Here is a 22998-nt window from a genome sequence, read left to right as displayed (position 1 = left end):
TGTGTTTGAATGGCATAAACGGTTTTCGGGACAATGTTGAAAATGATGAACGCCCAAGGTCAACGATTACAGACCAAAACATTGCCAAAGTTCGTGAGGTGATCCGGGGTGACCGAAGATTAAGTGTTCGTGCAGTGGCGGAGTTGGTTAACTTGAATAGGGAGGCTGTTCGACGCTCAGGACAATGCACCCGCTCACAAGGCCCTATCTGTCAAGCAGTTTCTGAGCAGCAAAAACATTACTGTAATGCAGCATCCACCTTATTCACCAGATTTTGCTCCCTGTGACTTTTTTTTATTTCCCAAAATTAAAAACGGAGAATCTCCTGAAGGGCCTTCCAGAAACCTCGTTCCAGGAATGTTACAAGCAATGACAGCACCGAATGCAGAAGTGTGTGAATGCTGAAGGGGACTACTTTGAAGGTGATAACATTACAGAGAACTAATTCTGTAAGTACACTGATTTATTGGAACAGTCTCGTTTTTTGTGTGTCACACCTCGTATTTCCGTAGATGCACTAAGTTCTGTGTGCAATTGGTATTTAGATACTTATAGAACAATTCTTCGTATTATGTGTTTTGTGATTTTTTAAATGAATTTTGTATTGATTTTTACAACTTAAGCATATTATTTGAAAATAATAATAATAATTAACATAGGAATGATAGAATCTTGCAAGTGATTAAATTAGTCACATCTTGGAGACGTATTTTTAGAAACATTGATTTTCTGATCAGATCCTTTTTACACTTTCCTTATGGTCGTTGCTTAGTACTGTGAGCTACGTACGAAAACACTAAGAAACTCGTATAAAATTTTGCAACAAGATAATTATTCATTCAGTTATATTTAGAGTAGAATGTATCTTCATATAACAATTAGTGTAATTTCCATGTGATTTTTTTTTTTTATTTCTACCTATTGGATAATTGAAATGTTTGAAATTGAAATTGATAATTGTAACAGTGGTATCCGTTTGCATTATATATATGCAGCGGCGGCGATGAGGTGGGCAGAAGGTGTCAATTGCCCCTTACTTTTTTGAAGTGACCCCTTAATGTATATAGTTTCATTTAGAAATGTAAAGTTTTTGTACGTATTACTGGTTTATAGAAAGAAATAGTGGCATATAATATTTGCCGTGGCGTGAGTACGTATTCGTTATTTGTCTTCGCGTGGAGTTGAGAAAGCAACATGAATGCGTTTTAATTGCTACGGAAATGGCCCAAAAATTAATCTTTTGGAGCACAATAATTCCAGCGTACTTTCATCCCTTAAATTAATTGCAAAAATACTTGTTCTTTCAAAATAAAGTAATTAAAAAAAATAGCCTATTTGTCATTATATATCATCGTATTGATTTTTCTAGACAGAGGGTATTTTATTAAGCAACAAACAATTTTTTTCATTCTTCTTCTCTCTCCCCATCCACAGATTTACAACTATTTAACAATATTTATCGACTCAGAATTTCAATATCGCTCCCGAAATTGCCCCATTATTTGCTACTTTTTAATTATTTTAATTTTCACATTTCATTACAAGAATGAAAGTTTTCCAATACAAATTTAATAAGCTGTTCGTTTCTTCAAGCTATAAAGATTGTTTTGTTTATTAAGGAAACAAATAGCCTCAAAAGTCTCAATGCAATCATGATTATTTATGTGGATGTACGGAGAAATAAGAAGTGTTTATAAGAACTATGACCTGCCGAAAGAAGTACTACTGAAAATTCGGACAATGCCAGGATACATAAACACAACTAATCTACAATCCAACGAAAGTGCATCCAGTTCCAACGCCTCGGCTAGCTGCGATGTCATCGATGATGATTTATTTGAATTAAACTGATAATATAGCTGTTGATTTTCACAAATCAGATGAGTTGATGGATTTTATTGTAGTTTAGTCAAGTATGTTGCTTGTTAGTCTTCTGCGAGTAAATTCAACATTTCATATTTTAATATAACTCACTTATAATCCTACACACAAAAAGGGGGTTTCTACAACGTGGGTTATAGGTTAGCAGTTCAAAATCTAGACATTTTTTGTGTAAAAGAGCTTATTTCTGAAGACCATCTAGGCTATTTTCTTCAGAGGTTGTTGGCAACACTGCTTTTTATCACCGTATATATTGAAAATAAAGATATAACCAGTGGAAACAGGTTGCTATTTGTTAACAAAATGTTCACCATCCTCTTAGGTATTGTGGACACCAATATCATCTCTCTCTAACTTACGATTACCAAGATATAGTTCCTTAAATCTCCCGAAATCGGAACTCTTTTGGTCAATATCTTGGGAACTGGAAGTCATAGAGAGATAATATTGGTGTTGATCAATACCTACGAGAACGCTGATCATTTTGGTACCAAATAGTGACCAGTGGCCACTGACTAACTGCCCATTGGCCAAATCACACAATTTTGGAGACAGAATTTTAAGGTGTTAATGAGCAGGGAATCAAATCTCTTCTTAGACCTTCGTTGTTTAAGATTAAATTTAGGGGAAATATATTTTTTTGTGTGGAAACTAAGATGAAGTTCTGCTTTTTGTCTTTGTATGTCAAAATGTGTAATATACCTTATTATAATGTTGTTCATTTCATTAGTCTGAAAATTCCTGATAATATATAAGAAATGTGTCCAAAAGTATCGGTATCGGGTATCGGTGAAAAAGTGGTATCGGTACGTCCCTAATGAATTGGGTAGTTCAGGATATACACTTAGGTGCAAATCAAGGAAAGTTGCCGTTTAATACCTTTCTGCTTTCTGGGAGCGAAATACATTATTTATTACTTCCACGAGCACCTTACAGGCAAATTCTAATTCGATTGGCCTAATTAATTACTTAAAAATTTTCTTAACAGAAACGTTGACATAATCTCTTGTCACCGCACTCTTTATCAGGATAAATAAGGTGCCATCGCACTAAATTAACAAGCTCTCTAGGTATGAAGATATCAGTGGTTTCATTTTCCTGTTGATTTACGTCAATATACTCGTTTTGGTCAAAATATTTGTCACCCTAATGGAATTCGGTAATGAATATAATTGGCAGATAAGACCTTCTCACTTATTTTTGAACTGGTAGCTATTGTTAGTAAGGTGAACAAAATAAAAATTCTTGTCAATTGTCCTGCTTATGAGGACTTGCTCTTATCAGATAATGAAAGTTTTCCCTGAAACAACTAAGGTGTTTAGTCGAAACAAATGTGCTATATTTAAAAATAAATGTGTGAGGGAGGGCACGGTGGCTCAGTGGTAGAGCGCTTACCTCTCATGCCTGGGGTTCCTGACTCGATTCCCGACTAAGTAAGTTTATATATCCCTGGGTTTTATCGGGGTACTCTAATTTCCTCCCGCTTTGTCATTCCACCAATTCTTCCATCATCATTCACTTGTTTTAATCATCGTCTCCGTTAGCCTGAACGACATAATAGTTGGACGTTAAACTAAAAGATTTCATTTTCATTTAAACATAAATGTATTTTTACGTAAAATTGGCACAGAAGACTTTTTTTTTTTTATTTTGGGTTAGCTGTTGCTGGAAAGGTGAACAGAAAGGAAAGAGTTTGTCAGAATAGTACCTATTACAAATACCATTCATAAAGATTTCAATCTGGCGAACTGTGCGGCCAAATATGCTTTGACGAGAATTCAAGAACATCAATTAGAATTCTTGCATTTATTTATTTATTTATTTTTACGTTGTTGCAGGATAAAATAGCGTCGATTTGTGACTTGCTTCATCCATAGAACAACACTCCCTTTCAAAACATGAACATAAGCATCAGCATTTATATAAAGTGGAGTCATGATATTGACTTAATTGCTGACAACACCTGAGCCATAACTGCAAACTTAATTCAAATCAAAATTAATAAGAAACACGTGAAATAAAGATATGTAATATTATTGTCAATTTATTGCGTACACCCTGTATTCAAATGTGTGATATCTCACGTGGAAAACTTCTTGCTAATAGTTCTTCAATAAATTGGCTATTTGAAGTAAATTGATCGCCGTCTTCAAGTGGTGTAGCAGAAAATTATACTTTTTAAACTTTTATTTTATTAAGAAAATTACAGGTACAGGTGGCATTTCAGAAATTTGTTTTCTACTGACACCATTAACGAAAACAAAAGAAAAAGAGCTGTTAGAACTTAAAAAGTTGGTCATAACCTAACTAACTAACTCTATGGCCTATGGAACCCGGAGGTTCAATGCCGCGTTCACAAAAGCTGTGCACTGACTTCTATCCTTAGCTAATTGGATCCAGTTTCTACTTTGTATTCCTATCTCTGCGAGATCCATCTTAATATTGTCCTCCCATCTACGCCTAGGTCTTCCTAATGGTCGTTTTCCGATGAGTCTTCCAGTCAAGACTGTGAAAGCGTTTCTACTTTCTTCCATTCTAGCTACATGACCTGCCCACCTAAGCCTCCTAGACTTGAAGACCCTAACAATGTTGGGTAAATCGTATAAATTATGTAATTCCTCGTTATGAAGTTTCCGCTATTCCCCATTCCCGTCATAACCTATTTAATTATAAAGGTAGCCCAACCGTCATTCTTTAAGCGTATTGTAGAAATCAGTAGGAATTATACAGTACAGCCCTCTTATAACGAATTTCAAGGGACCAACACAATGAGTTCTTTATATCCGCACTTCGTTATAAGCAAACTCGTGTATTTTTTTCCGAATTGTGGAGAAAACAAAGGATTAGATAACGAGCAGATACGTTTAAAAAAAGAATATACAGCAATATAGCATTACATCTGAAGATAATTTTATTAATTGGGTTGTTATCTAGCCTATTGAATGTCTTCAGTTCTTCCTACGTGTTCAATCACGCTTGAAGAAGTCTGTAATTTTCTTCTCAACTGTGTCTGCTGCCGCTGTTCGTAGCGCCGCTGCTTCCACTTCCTCCAATGTCCGAAATGTGTTGTCCGGCACCGTGTTCCTGTATTCGAAAGCATAGCGTTGCAAGTTTTCCAAACTTTGAAACGCTTCTTTGGAACTCACGGGTTGTTTCACACTTTCCACTTCTCCCTCATCATCTTCCTTTAACCTCGAACTTAAACTCTGGTGGACACGCATTGCTGGAAACACCTGCACCCTGAGCGATTTCAGCTGTCATCCGAGTGGGAGGGGAGGAGTGAGGCATGCCTGGCTTGAACAGCGACAACACGTATGAAAACCAGTTTTGCGGTACACGAGCAGAAGAAAAGAAAACGTGATCCCGTTCTGAAAACCGGTTTAAGCCAGGGCGCAAAATTTCCGGTCGCCATTGGCGCCTAGAAATTTAGAGCTGGCGAACAGTGTTCAGTAGGGATGATTTCTGCCTAAACTCACAGGGCTTCACAGTTTCTGTTTCGCACGAAAATAATTGTCACTGAGTGAGAGAAAACACGGAATGTGAAGTCTTCATAACTTTGTAATTTGTCTCTCGTTTCCCGCCCTCAATCGAAAACTTTATACGAGATTCCCAGATTTGCTTCCAATTTTCACACTTTGAGCAGTTTTACCTGTAAATACTGCTTCATGTGAGAGAGGCTTCAGCAGTCTCAACAGAATTAAGACTGCCTAAAGGAATTCACTGAAGACTGACACACTGACTGATTTGCTGCCAATTTCTATCAATGGCCCTTCACTTAAGGACTTTGATCCAAGAACTGTAATCGACAACTGGTACTTCAGTGCAGAGATAAAGCGTTACCCGAACATGAAGTTTTAAGGTAAGATATTTTTTTAACATGTGTATGAATTCTCCAATTCAAAATTGATTATCCTGGGTTTTGAAATTTTATACCCTGATCTAATTTCTTTCTTTATCAAACAAAAGAACATGGGGAGGAGGACTCTCTTAATTTGTACGTGAGATATATATATATATATACTGGCGATCATCATTTTTGGATTGGCGAGTGCGTCTGACTGAAATTTTGCACCCTGCTATAAGCGGTCTTTACGGAAAATATTGTTCGTAATATACGATCATTTCTTCCGTGTTTTAATTAGGCAGTGTGATATGGATTTCATTTATATTCGTAACATCCAATAATTCGCTATTTCCGAGTTCGTTACAAGTGGGCTGCACTGTAATTATAATCTCGAAAAATTTGTCAAGCTTGAGATGAATATGTAATTTTGCCATCTTTATGATTTGCTGCTAATACGTTGTTTTCTTAATTGTTTCACAGGTCGTATATAACATTTGATATTTTACGAAGAGTGTTGTCTGATTATTTTGGCTACGACGTCCTCTATGTGATGAATATAACTGATATAGATGATAAAATTATAAAAAGAGCGCGCCAGAATTACTTGTACGACAAATATTTAGATGAAAACCATCCTCTGGAGAAGATATTGAAAGATGCAAGCTCTGTACTGGAGGTTAGTGTGGAAATTTTCCAGATTAGATTTATAGACTCCTATTATTATTATTATTATTATTATTATTATTATTATTATTATTATTATTATTATTATTATTGATACTCTGTTTAAGAAATGCGAATACATGATATTTGACCTCTCGTTTCTTATATACGGGGCCACTATTTGTATTTTGAGCCTTGGCAACACTGATTGTAGTTAGGCGCTGTTTTTTGTTTGCATAGAAACGTTTGACATTGTTGACCATAACGTACTTCAAACGTTTTATCAGTAGCTTTATTTGTGTTGTTTACGTTGACTTGAAGATTGCGTGACAACAGAAAAATGGAATTAACTCGTGAAAATTTTCGTGCGATAATTTATTACGATTTTCGACGTGGATTATCAAGACAAGAGTGCATCGATCAACTTACTTTCACATTTGGCGATGAAGCCCCATCCTTTGCCACTGTGGAATGTGGTGTAACCATTTTACTCATGGCCGCCATTCGCTCACTGACGAAAATCGCGAAGGTCATCCAAAATAAGTTGTTATTGAAGAAAACATTGATGCTGTGCAAAACCTAATAGTGCAAGATCGTCATGCGACATACTGTGATATTGAAGCAACCCTAGGCATTAGTTCCACAAGCATAGATAAAATATTACATGATCATTTAGCTGTGAGAAAGGTTTGTTCTCGTTGGATCCCACATAATTTGATAAAAACTCAAAAGGAAGCTCGCGTCGATTGGTGCACACAAATGCTCAATAAATACAATGGCGGTGCTTCTCAAGATTTATATGTGATTGTAACAGGTGACGAATCATGGCTATATGCATATGAGCCGGAACGAAAATAGCAATCGACTGTATGGGTGTCTCAAGACGCACCAAATCCAACAAAAGTTGTTCGCGCTCGAAGCACATGGAAACAAATGGTCGCCTGTTTTTTTTTTTTTCTCTCTCTCTCTCTCTCTCTCTTTCTCTCTCTCTCTCTCTCTCTCGGAAAAACTGGTCATGCGGCAACTGTGCCTTTAGAGGAACGTAGAACGGTCAACTCTGAATGGTACACAACAAATTGTTTGCCGGAGGTCTTCGGTCAAATACGGAAAACAAGCAAGCGCCGTCGGATCAGTCTTCATCAAGACAATGCGAGATCTTACACATTTCGTTTAACAACGACTATTTGAACATTCAAAAAATCGAATTGATGGGTCATCCGCCGTACAGTCCTGAATTGGCACTCAATGACTTTTTCTTGTTCCCAATGTCAAGAATAAATTGCGTGGACAACGATTTTCGTCAGCGGAAGAAGTCCTTGAGGCGTTCAAGAAACATATTGTGGAGGTGTCTCAAGAAGATTGGAAAAAATGCTTTGACAAATGGTTCGAACAAATGCAAAAGTGTATTGATAATAAAGGGGAATATTTCGGAAAACAATAAATGAATTTTCAATGACAAATTACTGTTTTTTCTTTGTTAGGCTCAAAATATAAATAGTGGCCCTCGTAAGTCCTGATGTACGTAAGTACTTGAAATTTGGACAGTTCGTAGGATTTCAGACGGAAGATACAACTAAGTAAGAATGTTTGGAAATTCTACGTGGAATGGGAGTTGCAAATATTATGATAAGATGTCCGTATCTTAGAATTCTTAAGATTAGAAACATAAAATTTGGTGTTTGAACATTTCATTTAAAATATTTAAACACATGTTTCTTTTTTTTTTTTTTTTTTTTTTTTTTTTTTTAATAAATTGATCCCTTGAAATGTAGTAATGCAATGAAGTGTGAACGTGAAATAAAAGCAAGGATAGGAATGGCGAAAGAAGCCTTTAGGAAGAAGAAAGGTCTATTTTGTGGGACCTTGAATTAAGAGTTAAGAAAAAGACTCATAAAATGTTTCGTGTGGAGTGTTGTACTGTAGGGTCAGAAACATGTATATTAGCAAATAATGATGAAAAACAAGTGGAAGCTTTCGAAGCGTGGGTGTAGCGAAGAATGAAAAGAATTAGCTGCGTCGAGCGGAAAACGAATGAGAATGTGTTAGAAATGATGGGGAGAAAAGAACAATTTTAGATGATATTATGAAGAAGAAGAGAAACTGTTTGGGACATTGGCTAAGAAGAAACTATATTATGAGGGACGTGCTAGAGGGTATGGTGGGAAGAAAGGGAGGGAGGGGGCGAAGGAGACTACAATTAATGAACGATATCAAAACAGAAAAATCGTACATGAAGCGAAGAGGTTAGCGGAAGACCGTGGAGCATAGAAGTTTCTCAGATGCAGCAAATGAGTGCCAATAATAGCAGAATACCTATGATGATGATGATTATGATGATCCAGAGGGAAAGAAAAGGGATCGGGGATCGCAATTATTATATCTCGGCGTCCCTTAAGGTTAAGAGACGTGAAATTCTGTATTTGGGCTTTTCATTTAAAGTGATTGAACACGTATTTCACCGTTTTTTGATATGGGGCCCAGACGGAAGGAAAGAGGTGACAATAAAAGATTGACCTTGCAATTATTATAATATGTTCACATCTCAGTATCTCGTACGGGTAGAAACATGAATTTGGTTTTTGACTTTTCATTTAAAACGTGTTTCAGCGTTTTCTAATACTTGACCTAGAAGGGAAGAAAAAGAGGTGGGGTGTTTCATTGAGATGCCCATACGAAGTGTTCGAATTTCGCGCTAGACTTTGAGTTCAGACGCAGGAGGAGAAGAGGAAAATATTAAGGGCATTTGCTAGTAAAGCTAAACCTATAAGGTGCGTTGAGTTCGAGCAACGCCATTGAGCCCTTTTAAACTTTATTATTTTTGTTTAATGATCTGTTATTTATTGAAATATACGCCTGTGAGGGCAGAGAATGAATGGTTATTTTTGCGCCGGTTGACCCTCTGATTTCATAAGATGGAATAAGACTAACAGATTGCAGGGTTCCCACTCGCCCTGGAAAACCTGGAAATGTCCTTGAATTTTTATTTTGTCCTGGAAACACATTAGCTCTCTTTCCCCGTGGTCCTGGTGCAGACAAAGGATATAAATGCAGGATCACCGAAAATTCACTGTACAGTTGCAGTAGAGAAACTATTGGAAGGTGGAAGATTAAAAAAAAAAAAAAAAAAAAAAAAAAATTGTTTACAAATATGCCTCATCGTGTACAGACATGTCTTCAGGCCGCACAGATATTTTCAATATCTCCTGTAGAGAAAGCTGCACTGCCGTAAGAATCCTTTCATACAGTATTTCACTCTCTCACCACTTCCATTGTGCAGATATTTTGTGAACACACTGAACAAATGAATCAAGTAAAGCTAAGAGAATATTCACAAATATTTAAGAACTTCAGATCGATTGTTCTTGAAATTAAGCTGCCTTTGTCAGCACAAGACAATGTTTAGCCTGGGCCTTAGCTGGTATCCAAACTCTATAAAGCATTCAAATACCAATTCTCTTTCAGCGGGACCCGTGTGCCAAAGGCGCGGCGCGCACTATCCGCTAGACCAGTGGGGCAGAAACCTGTTTTGTTGTATGGCGTTAAATGTTTTCTTGAACTGAATTTATCCGACAATTGCTATAAAAATTGTGAACCATCTTATGAAAGTTTAAAAGCTTAGTACATAACAAAATTAAGGTATTCGAATTTGTTTCAGTTTGCTCCATGTAACTTCTAATAAAATTAATAGATGACAATGATATATAGGTGCGAAAATACACAACTGGACCGGGATTCAAACCCAGATCTCCTGCGTATTATGCCAATGAGTTACACACCTCGCTACTTAATACGCTTCCAAAACAGCTGTACGTTCTGTTACTCTTTGAAATTGATGCTCGACCAGTCAGACCACATGCTCTGTACCAGAACACCTGTTATGCTTAAAAACCTAATACTTACATTACAGAATCGGTTATTGTTTTCACTTGTCATATGTAATATAAATTCAACCATCTGAGGTGATCTGTAATGCAGACACTGCGTTGTGTAGGCACAACAGGAGTTATGATACAGACCATGTTGTCTGGAGGACTGAGCATCGACTTAAAAGTGAAAATATGTATAAGTGTGAAGAGTGGACTTGGAACCCAGAGTTCGAATCTTCGTCCGGTCGTACCTTTTCTACTCTTTGTATACCATACACAGTTGTAGTTCTTCAAAGTTCCCGAACAGAGCTCCTAGCATTTATTGTGTGTGGTTGTAAGGAATTAATAAAAGAGTGATGAGTAACAGTGCCAAAGTGTCAGCAATTAATTTGTTTCTTTTTTTATTGCAGCAACTCTCCAGTACAGTAAAGAAGACGAATGATCCTGATAAAAGGCAGATGCTAGAGAAAATGTTGTCGAAAGTTGCCGCTGCAGTCGAAAGTCTCGAAGCAGCTGTTAAATCCAACGATGAAGCGAAGGTCAAAGAATCACAACAGGTAGGTGATATTTCATCTAAAATATTCTCTTAGAGCTCTTTGAGAGTGCGAAATCATGTAAATAACACAGCATCCAAGTACTGTAGAGTAAATTAAATATTTAGCGCAGTACTTGAATAAATAAATAAAAGCAAGGATAGGAATGGCGAAAGAAGCCTTTAGGAGGAAGAAAAGTCTGTTTTGTGGGACCTTGAATAAAGAGTTGAGAAAAAGACTCATAAAATGCTTCGTGTGGAGTGTTGTACTGTATGGGGCGGAAACGTGGACCTTACGTAAAGGTGACGAAAGTCGACTGGAAGCCTTCGAAACGTGGGTGTGGAGAAGAATGGAAAGAATTAGTTGGGTCGAGCGGAAAACGAATGAGAGAGTGTTAGAAATGGTGGGTGAGAAAAGAACACTTTTAGATATTATTAGAAAGAGGAAGAGAAACTGGTTGGAACATTGCCTAAGAAGAGATTGTATCATGAGGGACGTCCTAGAGGGTATGGTGCCGGGAAAGAGAGGGAGGGGGTGAAGGAGACTACAATTAATGGATGATATAAAAACAGAAAGATCATACGCGAAAACGAAGAAGTTAGCGGAGGACCGTGGAGCATGGAAGCTTCTCAGCTGCGGCAAGTGACCTGCCAATAAAGGCAGAATACCTATGATGATGATGATGATTGAGCTATCAAAACAGTACTACTTTTAACATTTCGTATTTGTCCGTGGCAATCTTCAATGTGAAGCAAAACTAGATGGCTGTCGTTTGCTTCTGTTTATATTAGTGTTCGGTACCACTTACATGTTTAGTGGACTCCAGTTATTAAATACCAAGCTCGTTAATTCCTTTAAAAATGCTTCTAAGCAATTACGGATGTGTTGCTATACTACTACAGAGAGATACATTAGAGTATCTCAGTCTGTTTGCGTTATTTGTGAGCATTGTCGTTAATTTTTGAATACTTCTCAGATATATATACAGTATATTGGGGTACTACAGAGGCTGAGCCCGATCCGTTTCTGTTGAATTGAATTTACTTACCTAAGATATTCCAACCCACAACCATCGATTATGCACAATATTATGGCCATCAGTATTGATCATTGCACAACAATGAGGATTCCACTGCAGAAGATTTCGTTGCAGCTGTACCAGAGATATATATATTATCCCGCTCCTAATTGCAGGCTTTCTGTGGACCATTTACCTGGTCTTTTATGTTTCACTAGGACTCCTTCTGAGGATGTTATTTTGTTGACGTAAGTTGTGAAGGAAGTTGATGCACATAACGATTAATTATAATTCTAACAGAGACCAGGTTTATTCATGGAATCCTAATTGGGGTTGCATTGCGAGAGTTTTTAGTGATGACTTAAACATAACCAACTGCTGATAGAAGAGTTTTGCGACATTAATTAAACCTGGTAATTCTAGGCGTGAATAAAAAAATACAAGCCTCAGTGTGTGATTAACTCTCGGACTACCAACGGGAGGGAGGGGGTACTTTGTGCCCAGCTCAGTATATTTTTTTTCTTATAATTACTCTTCTAACGTTTGTTTAAAATTGTAAGGAAATATGTTATTGCCCAACATGTGTAGCTAAAGCGTATACCCTATGGTGGTTCAAATTGAGAGTTAGTGTGCCTCATAAAACTTCCTATTTTAAGTTGGTAGGAGATGTGACTGACATTTAGAAGTGTTACTCTTAGGTGGCAGCATAATAATTGGTGTTAGTGTTGTCCTGTGTACTCCTCACTTTAGTCCCTGTAGATTTTTGAGAGTGTTTCTTAAAATATATAATCTTAACATCATCATCATCATAGGTATTCTGCCTTTATTGGCAGGTCACTTGCCGCAGCTTACAAGCTTCCATGCTCTACGGTCCTCCGCTAACTTCGTCTTCGTGTATGATCTTTCTGTTTTTATATCATCCATTAATTATAATCTTCGCCCCCTCCCTCTCTTTCCCGCCACCATACCCTCTAGGACGTCCCTCATGATACACTCTCTTCTTAGGCAATGCCCCAACCAGTTTCTCTTCCTCTTCCTAATTATATCTAAAAGTGTTCTTTTCTCACCCACCATTTCTAACACTCTCTCATTCGTTTTCCGCTCGACCCAACTAATTCTTTCCATTCTTCTCCACACCCACATTTCGAAGGCTTCATAGTGATTGTTACGGCAACTTGGACATTAGTCCTGGGCGTGGTCATAGTGACTTTAACGGCTGGGATACTGCGGGGTGGAAGGCAACGGGAAACCACCACTCTATTTTCCCTAGTTTGCTGGCAGCAAAAAGAGAACATAATCTTAACAGGTGGGCACAAAATGCCCACCTTTGGTAGTCCGCATTACAAAAAAATACCTAGGAAGTGCGAGGGTTAATTTAATGATTCAGATTGTTATGTGGTGTCTGTGAATTGTTTATAATGTGACATGCATGCCAGTTGACAGATTTCACTTAAACACACGCCTGTTTTTCTGATTGAAGTGATAGTCCCACAACTCAGTCACTATAACGCACAATGTCACCACAAGTACTTAATATGCACAGAGTGGTCTGTTCTTCAGTAGAAACTATTACTATTCCGAACTTTAACAGATACGGACGAAGATGTTCGGTGTGAATATATAGTTCCAGTTTTAGAGCTACGTCAAAATAGAGGACGATATAAAATTTAGTTACACACCATACCATTCCGGAAATATCTTGAGGTTTTATACTATTACTTTTGCTGGGGTAGTTACCCAAAGTGCCCGTGGTTATCACGTAGATCCACGCGATCGAAAAACTGACCCAGAAATCCGGGTCCATGTACAAATCTGAATTTCGTTCAGACGATGAAATGTATCGATGCAAGATTTATATAATGAGAAAGTTCGATATGTAAGTGAAGTGTCTTCAGCACATAAAACGAATTCCCAGACACAATTACATAATAATTCTTAACATTTTATAATAGATTTTCTGGCCTAAAATTATGTGTAGCTATCTCTTTCTTGTTTGTTCATCTTCTTTTTCACAATTAGTTAGTACAAGGTTCCCACTGGTCAGGGAAATTTTATAAAATATATTTTTTTTATAACATTAATTGTACACCAATTGCAGCTTAGCCAACCTTTAATGATCGCTGTATGGAACGTTGCTCAGATTTTTATGGGAAGTAAATGGAATGCACGTATAAGCAATTGATTATTATTTGTCTCTATAGAATAAATGTTCTCATATATAAATATTCATCATTATTTATTCCTTATTTCTATGCCAATGTTGTCCGACACCTGTCATGAAAGACCTGTCAGCCAGGGAATTCTTCCTGCCAAGTGTCAGGGAAATAGATTTCTCCAGATCAGTAGGAATCCTATAATAAATTTGAAATGAAAGTTCATAAATGCCCAGTTACACTATAAGGAAATTGTTTGGATACTGGTCTAGTATGCGGGAAATGCGGGACGTGGTGGCTCAGTGGGAGAGCGTCCCTTCGGCGTGTGAGGTCCCTGGTTCGATCCCAGTTCCCGCCAGTTGGTTTTAATGGTGTACAAACAGCGTGTGCATGGTTTTCTCGGGGCTCTCCACTTTCCAACCACTTTCGTCATTACACTATTGTCATCCATCTCATCATCACCGTCTCGGTTAGCCTCGATGCATAACGTAGGACATTAAACTAAAAAGTATGCGAGAAATGTTAGTTTGCGTAGGAAAGAACCATGATGTACCTTTTCCAGAAGATTTTTTTTCGGCAGCGTTTTAGGTACTACTTCACTTTTACTCGGGTACACAGAAACCCAGAGAAATGAAATGAAATCTTTTGAGTTTTACGTTCCACGGTTATGCCGGTTAGGCTAAATGAGACGGTGATGATGAGTAATGAATGAAATGGTGGAATGAAGAAAGTGGGGAAAAAACTGAAGAATCCCGAGGAAATCCACGCACACGGTGTTTGTCTACCACAAAGTTCACTTGGGGGGGCTGTGATCGAACCCGAGACCCAAGCACCGGCGGCGAACGCTCTACCACTGCGGCCCACGAAAGTTCAGAGAGTGATATATTTGTGCGGTTTGTCGCTGTCTGAAAGCTGTTCGAATGGAAACTGATTGGATTGCATCGAAACTTGCATGATTCATTGTCAGTACATTTTATCTTCTTTCAGTCGCATATGCGGGAAATCTAGACAAACTCGCGAAAACTCTAAACTTCTCCGAAAATTATGTCATATATTCTGACATATACTTCGTATAGCATTGCATTGACCCTTGTATAATTTGAAAGTGTATTCGGTTACGAGAAAAGCAACTTGTTAATTATCTTCGGGCACTAATTACAGAGAAGCCTATGGTAGACTAATCAATACTCCATATTTTTCTCGTATTCGGCATTAAATTAGTACAGTTGTTATAGTTTTCATAAATTCTTGGTGCAGAGTAACATAAGATTGAATTTGAATTTTTTGAATTGTTTTTCACTTAATCTTTTCTAATTGTAGTTTGTTTGTTTTGTAGATATTTTTAAAAGAAGCTCAGGATCCCCTCTCTGATTGGTTGGATCAGTTGTACGGGAGCACTGTAACAGATAATTCCATTTTCGCAAAGCTTCCACGCCACTGGGAGGAGGAATTCCACAAAGATATGACTGCCTTAAATGTAAGTAAATCTATATTACATACTGTTATATGTATCGTTATATATTTTTAGAAATTAAAAAGGTAAATTATTCGATCCTTTCTTGATACATATGACAGGTTTTTTTGTTTGTTTTTTTGTGTGTGTGTTTCACAAATCTTTTTACACTTTATTCAACTTAATCGTTTATTCACAGAAAACACTGAAATCAGGAATAAGTTTTGAAGAGTTCGTAATCAGTACCACACTGAGAAATGTGTTGGAGTAATATTACATTAGTAAAAACATCTAACGTTAAATCTGGACTAAGACAATCTTGACAAAAAGTGTGATTTAGTTCAAACCATTCATTCCATAGAGCAAATTCCTGTAGCTTTGAATTGTATTAGCTGAACCTGCGCTCTCTACACAGTGCATCATTCAAATATGAGCATGAATCTCCTTGTTATTCCTCACCACATCTGTACATGTCCTTTCACAGACATAAGTGAAAGACGTCTTGATAAAAATCGGCAAAGGATGCCATAATTTTTTTTCTTCTTTCTTTCTTTCTCTTTCGATTTTTTTTTCAATATCTTGCACCGTTTGCAAGATTTGAGCCTACTTCCGGTTGGAGTTTCTAATTCATGTATGATCAGTGTTTTCTTTCTTCTTGCATGTAATACGTAATAAGCAAATATACAATTAATTATAATGTCAGTGATATATAGTGTTCATTGGGGAAAACACTCCGGATAATAAAGACTTATCTTAGACTGCAGAAATGATTATCCTTCGTTTTTCATTATCATTTAGCCATGAAATAAACACCTGAGAGAAATACAACCTCTGTATACAACTATGTGGTGTTGGAATGTACAGGGTGCGGCACGTAAAACCGGCCCGGAAAGTGAACACATAAAATGAAATGTAATGTATTGAATATGATTAACTACAACACATAAATGAAATGTAATGTATTGAATATGACTACTCACCTTCACAGCAGCCTTCACAGCAGATGCTGAAAGTATCCTCCGCCCACTTCAACGCACATGTGAGCACGATTGAGGAGATTCATATATACCCTTGTCAGTTCTTGTGTTGTAATGCTATTGGTGACATCCTGGATCCTGGTCTTGAGTTCTTCAATTGTGTGTGGATTTGTTTCGTATACTCTTCCCTTTAACAGACAAATTCTTTGTTTTCACAAAAGATCCAGTGAGAATGAACCCTTCAACAATGGCAACACGCTCGGGTATCGAATATGGCATTATCACACACTGCCACTCACCCGGCTTAACACAACGAGGCCTTTTTCTCAACTGGTTTCGACAAGTTTCACTGGCTGCGGCTGCACGTGACTGCTGCAGGTCACGTAAGTCGACCCGACCTCGACACGCCATCTCTTGGTAGGAAGGTAGATTATTTAAGTGTTGCCAAAAACACAATATACCAGAATATTACGACGGGCCGGTTTTACGTGCCGCACCCTGTATAACTCGTAGACTCGTAGGATATGACGCTGTACTTTTTATAAATTCAACACTTCCGGTGTACTCCTAAAAAATTTAATAAAGAAATAACGGCCATGTTTTTTTAAATATTCAATTAGATCGGAACAATCTACACAAAATTTGCATTCGATAAGTGAAAACGGCATCTTTCGAGAGCCTATGGTTCCCGAGAACTCACTGTCGAAAGAATTAACCACAAACATATAAACTTTTCTTGACCATATGTATATAAACCTAGCATTTTAATAGATAGATAGTGGCCACGCGTAACGTAGTCTCCATCTGCTCTCATCTTTTGTTCGAGGGTTCGATTCCTGATGAGGACACTCGATCGAAAAGATGTAACAGCTTTTACAGGTCAGCCATTCTGTGTGGTGTTTTTTTCTGGGTTATCTTCATTCAGATCGGGGAGATGCCAGGATGACATTTAACATATCGGTTCCAGGCTGCTGCCTTCCCTTCCCTGGATAGTGTGCTCGACAAGGGATGTCATCTCCTATACGTGACGGGGTTAACGCCATAGATGCCGGTAATACCCGGAAATATATATATAAATAAATAAATTTAAATTGTATAGGTAATAAATTTTTCCACATTTGTCATAGGCAGAGTTGTATGTGTTAATGCAATTTGCGTATAGGAAAAAGAAGAAAAAAAAACTGAAGTAAAGAAAAATGGAGCAGTTTAAATTGTATGAAGCATTTGAATAAATAGTAATATCGTAGAATGTTTTTAATATTGGTAGTTTATGTTACATTGTTTTTTGTTGGGGTTTATATTATATTGGGTATTTATATTTGTGTGATGCAGTTAGCTAAGGATAGAAGTCAGTGGAGAGTCTTTGTGAACGCGGCATTGAACCTCCGGGTTCCATAGGCCATAGAGTTAGTTAGTTATATTTGTGTTTTCTGTAAGAAAAGGTTTTGACTGTTTTGAATAAAATATAAAAAGATTGCTGAAGTCGAGGCTCTTCATTACTGTTTTGAGTGTCAAAGATAACATATCAAGAGATCCCTCCTCCCCTCCCCCCCAGAAATCAAACGAAAGTAGTAACAAAAATTATTTTTCTTGCTGTGAATACTTAAAATTTCTTCTAATTCCAAACAAAAGCAAAAGCTCCCTCGTGGCTGAGCGGTTAGCGCACGCGCCTTTGGCGTGGGAGAGCCAGGTTCGATTCCTAGCGGGAGTTCATGTGGTTCAGATCTCCCGCTAAGTTGTAGGTCCACATTTCATACAGCTTCGCTGCTGAAAGGGACGCTAAAATCAAATCGAATAAGATCAAACACGAGCCATATAATATTTGCATTTCTTCCTCTATAAAAAGTAAGATCTACTACAAGTACAAGAAAATTCAGTGTTTTGGCAACACTAAGTTCACGATGGCTAAAATTTTACTTGTGGCGGCAACTGCCGGTATTTTTCAGAACTTTTTCTTATTGCATTGATAATGGATGTCGTCTGTTTAATCAGCCGTCTTAACGATACCGATTCATAAGTCCGAAAAAAAAAGTTTTAAACCAAGAAAAAGTTTTTAAAGTTATAATCTGGTAAGTATGCTAATAATTCGATTACGATTCCCAATACACAATTAGTATACTTATACAGTTGTTTGTTCTTTGCTCCTCTAACTACCCGAGAGAGAATAGAAAACAGCTTTTAAAAGGTATCATCCATTATCTATTACTGCGTGTATTAACTTACTAAGTGCATTGGAAGTAATCATTTCTCAATGAACCTTTTATATTTTTATTTTCAGGTTCTTCCAGCCAATGTATTAACGAGGGTTAGTGAATACATCCCAGAGATTATCTGCTATATTCAGAAGATAGTAGCCAATGGCTTAGCCTATGAATCCAATGGCTCTGTGTATTTTGATGTTAGTAAGTTCGATCAAAGTAGCAATCATCACTATGCTAAGCTTGTGCCTGAAGCTTACGGAGATTCCTCTGCGCTTCAATCAGGAGAAGGTAAACAATTGGATGATGTTTGTCTTTTAAGGTACAAATAATTTCACGATGTTTTACTAACAGAATATGCTTAAAAAGGTGTCTTACCTTATTTTACGTCAGAAGTAGACTTTATGTAAAATATATGGTTAAGCCCTATACTACTGATGCGTGGTTGTTGAAGGAGCAATTCTCTCTTTTTCTCATTACTTTCAGCCTCAAACTATAGAAGTAAGTCTGGAATTTCCAACAAAACACACGGGGGGCACGATGGCTCAGTAGTAGAGCGCTTGCCTCTGGTGCATGGGGCCTCTGGTTCGATTCCCGGTCAAGTCAGTTTGTGGTGGACAATTTCGTGTACGTGGGCTTTCTCGGAGTACTCTCATTTCCTCCCACGTTCACATTCCACTAATTCTCCCATTATCATTCACTTGCCATAATCGTCGTCTCCCTTAGCCTAACGGGAGACGCGGTGACTCAGTGGTAGAGCGTTCACCTCCGGTGCTGGGGGTCCCTGTCTCGATCCCAGATCGCGCCGTGTGGACTTTGTGGTGGACAAACACCGTGCTCGTGGGTTTTCTCGGGGTTCTCCCGTTTCCTCCCACTTTCTTCATTCCACCATTTCACTCACTTCTCATTATCACAGTCTCCTTTAGCCTAACCGGCATATCCGTGGGACGTTAAACTGAAAGTTTTTTTTTATAACAAAACATTCACAGTGCTTTATTTAAAAAAATAGTCTTTTTACTAAATTTTCACTGAAAATGTATAAAATGAGAGAGAATGCACTCTTTCAATATTTTCTGTTTTAATTCCTAGAAATTGAGGTAATTGGAAATTTTCAGAAAATATTACATGATGTTCGACCAAAATCGATTCTTCTTTCGAAAGTTATCATACAATTTTGTATATAACAAAAAAAGCGGGGGAGATTGAGTCCTCATATTTGACTGACTTCATTTCTAAGCGGTGGGAATTAACTAGAAACGTCAATGAGCACATACAGCCCATTCAATACTGTTTCAGAATCGAATAATTTTTTACGAAATTTATCATAAAGCATATATTTTTTTAAAACGGGAATGTCTGTGTGGAAGGGGGGGGAGGTAGTAATTTCACGCGTTGTCGATTGATTTTAAATTCAAGTAATAGAAATGATTGTGCAATCTATTACTAGAAGTTTTCACAATCATTCCCACTAATTCGACATTCCATAATTAAAAAGAGTTACGAAAGAATCATAGATCGTATTTTTTAATCGAATGAGAAAGTAACCCACCCCATACTAGGGACTGAGTTCACAGCTATTTTTCACTAATTTTAATCCCAAGGACTGATAATTACGGAAAGGAATCAAAGAAAAGATACGTAATATTGTATCAAAACCTAATATTATCGTTGAACTGTGAAACAAATATCTTGGGGAGGGCAAATCCATTAATTTATTCTTTACTGACTTTAATTCCATGCATTAGGAAGCCTTCAAAGATAAAGTACATATACCAAAACCTACCTACCTTAACGACGATGATCGTGGAACATTTATTTTTAATTGGGTGATGGTCACTTTTACATTCTTAGCATATTTTAACTCCAAGCTGTGAGAGTAATCAGAATGCCCTAAAAGAAAACTTAATTTTGTCATAATGTAATATTTTTTTACAATCATTCTTGATGGATTACAACACCAAATAATAGGGTTTTCTGCAAGCTGAAGCAAGGCGTATACCAATTTTCCTTAAATTAAGTTTCACGAGAGTTATCGTGGAATAATCGGACGAACACACACACAAATACCGATGGACTCGAGAGATAAGCTGAAACAAAACATTAGTGAAGAGAATGGTTCGAACTTGGACTTTTCCCTACCAACAGTTTACCTGTGTCTGCTCGGAGAAGACAAAAAGAATATAGATTTAGAAAATAATGCAAATGTTCTGTATGTATATACGTAATAAACCTTTTAAAATTTGTTGTTGCAGGAGACTTAAGTATATCTGAGGACAGGTTGCAGGAGAAGAAGTCTCCGAATGACTTTGCTTTGTGGAAGTCGTCTAAACCTGGAGAGCCTTCGTGGGAGTCTCCGTGGGGCAAAGGCCGACCTGGTTGGCACATCGAGTGTTCTGTGATGGCCTCAGCTATTTGCGGGGAATCTTTGGATATCCATACAGGAGGAGTCGACCTTAAGTTTCCTCACCACGACAATGAACTGGCACAAGCAGAGGTACGCTGCATTATTTTTAAAAAATTCTACAATATTTTACAGTTCAAAAATTTAACGGAAAAAGAATTTTCTAGATATAAAAGGTATATCATTGGATGGATCTTATTGATCTGAACAAAATTATATAAGTAGGTCCAGATAGTTTCGAGGTAATTGATTTTTTTGATAAATCTAAAAATTGGCGAAGTGTAACAATCACGCCATTTATTAAATTGAAACTAGTAGTGGAATATACCTTTATCAAGTTTTTCATTATGACAACAATATACGAGGGATGATCAAGAAAAAAAGGTTACAAAGTCTATTATGGCTTATGCGTGAGACATAGTTGGAAGATCAACACACCGGATGATAGAGGGCGCTCAACGCTAGTCCTTGATGTAATCACAGGTTTTGTTCAACTGCTTATCACAATGCCAGATAAAGTTTTCTGTACCATTTGCATAGAAATCCGCGTCAAGTTCTAGCCACCGTCAGGCAGCGGTTTTGACATAAAAATAATGGTGGCCATGTAGAAGGGTGCTCTAGTCGTTCAAAGCGTAATGTCAGTGGTTGAAGTTGTGTGTCTATCGCTGTGTCCAGGGTTGTCATTAATAGTATTGGTTCCTCTTTCTTTGAAGACACAACACCACTTCCCCACATGTTGCTGTGAAATTTAGCCCCCCTCCCCCCTCCATACACCTATACAATCTAGCTATGAATGTCAGCAGGTGTAGTGTTTTTGGCCCACAGAAACCGCCCCATTGATTTCACTTCTATTCTTGATCAATTTTCTAGGCAAGTGATCATTTTTAATATCTGCTTCTCGGATATACATAATCAGAATCCGAAGTCTTCAAACTTGTACAAAGACAGACGTGTTATTAATCTGGAAATATGTTTTCGTTAAGTTACAATGAATAACATAAAGGTTTATACTTTGTACCCCTTTTTTTCAATCATCACTCGTACAACGTGGTTAATGAGATGTCCAAAATTATAATCTCTTCACTAACTATAACTATAATGTTGGCCAAAGATAAGATATATATCGGGTGTTTTAAAAATGTCTCGCATGGACACAGAACGATATTCTTTAGGACAAAAACAGCGAAGATGCTATATAGTGGTATACCCTCTGGTCCTCCTTCAGCCGCTGTAGCGAATCAAAATTTTGCTATGTGGCAACATCGTAGATAACCTGGAGCCATTAGCATTGTAGCATTAGCCAGGCTCCTTGCGTAGTACAGAAAGACATGAGTTATTGCCGATTCAGGTAATGAAGTGAAAGGCGGTTTGTGTAAACGCTCATCTGCAGTGGGTGAATACAGAAACCAAATTGCTGTAATAGCACTACATAACGTAGGGAAGGTAACACTAGAGATTTTCAAACTTCTTTAGGAGCTGAAAATCTCTAGGAGATTCGCCCATCACACTATCCAGCAATAAACTGAACTGTGAGAGATCGCATTAGACAAGGAAGACCATGGATAGTGCAAACTCCAGAGCTCGTGAATGGAGTAGAGGTGCTTGTGCGAAGGGATGTGGTACTAAGGCAATCTCTCATCAATCGCAAATTTCCAAAATGTCATCTCTCATGTGTTAAGGTGTAACCTGGGACTGCAGGCTTACAAACGACATGCCAGACAAATTCTCAATAATGAGTTAAAGTGTCAGAGGGTCATAAAAATAAAGCGCAAGGAATTGGCATCAGCAAATGCTCTTCATGGATGGAAATCTCCATTCAGTCCCGAAAACGACAATATTTATGTTTGAAGTTCACAAAAAGCTGCAGAAGGCTCCACCAGGTCCAGAGAAAGCTGTATCATCTGCTTCAGCCATAATATAATGGGAGCGGGTCAGTTACTGAGAGCACTACCAAGCTCCACTGTCATGTGAGAAACGATTGAAAACATGATCCAGAATGTACCAGCAAGAC

At 37.6% G+C, this 22998-nt stretch overlaps 1 protein-coding gene across 4 annotated transcripts in view; it reads left to right on the top strand.

Moving 5' to 3' along the window:
* Positions 1 to 22998, top strand: part of CysRS (cysteine--tRNA ligase, cytoplasmic) — a 59465-nt gene that overhangs the window by 6697 nt on the left and 29770 nt on the right. For all 4 annotated transcript variants that reach the window (XM_081739306.1, XM_081739305.1, XM_081739307.1 and 1 more), the window contains exons 3-7: positions 6206 to 6401; positions 10665 to 10811; positions 15295 to 15435; positions 18667 to 18877; positions 20839 to 21080. In XM_081739306.1, coding sequence (XP_081595432.1) covers positions 6206 to 6401; positions 10665 to 10811; positions 15295 to 15435; positions 18667 to 18877; positions 20839 to 21080 — 937 coding nt within the window. The remainder of the gene's footprint in view (positions 1 to 6205; positions 6402 to 10664; positions 10812 to 15294; positions 15436 to 18666; positions 18878 to 20838; positions 21081 to 22998) is intronic.

The sequence above is a fragment of the Thermobia domestica genome, chromosome 14 (genome assembly GCF_964235325.1).
Source record: "Thermobia domestica chromosome 14, izTheDome1.hap1.1, whole genome shotgun sequence".
Taxonomy (NCBI): Eukaryota; Metazoa; Arthropoda; class Insecta; order Zygentoma; family Lepismatidae; genus Thermobia; species Thermobia domestica.
This window is presented reverse-complemented; position numbering and strand designations above follow the sequence as displayed.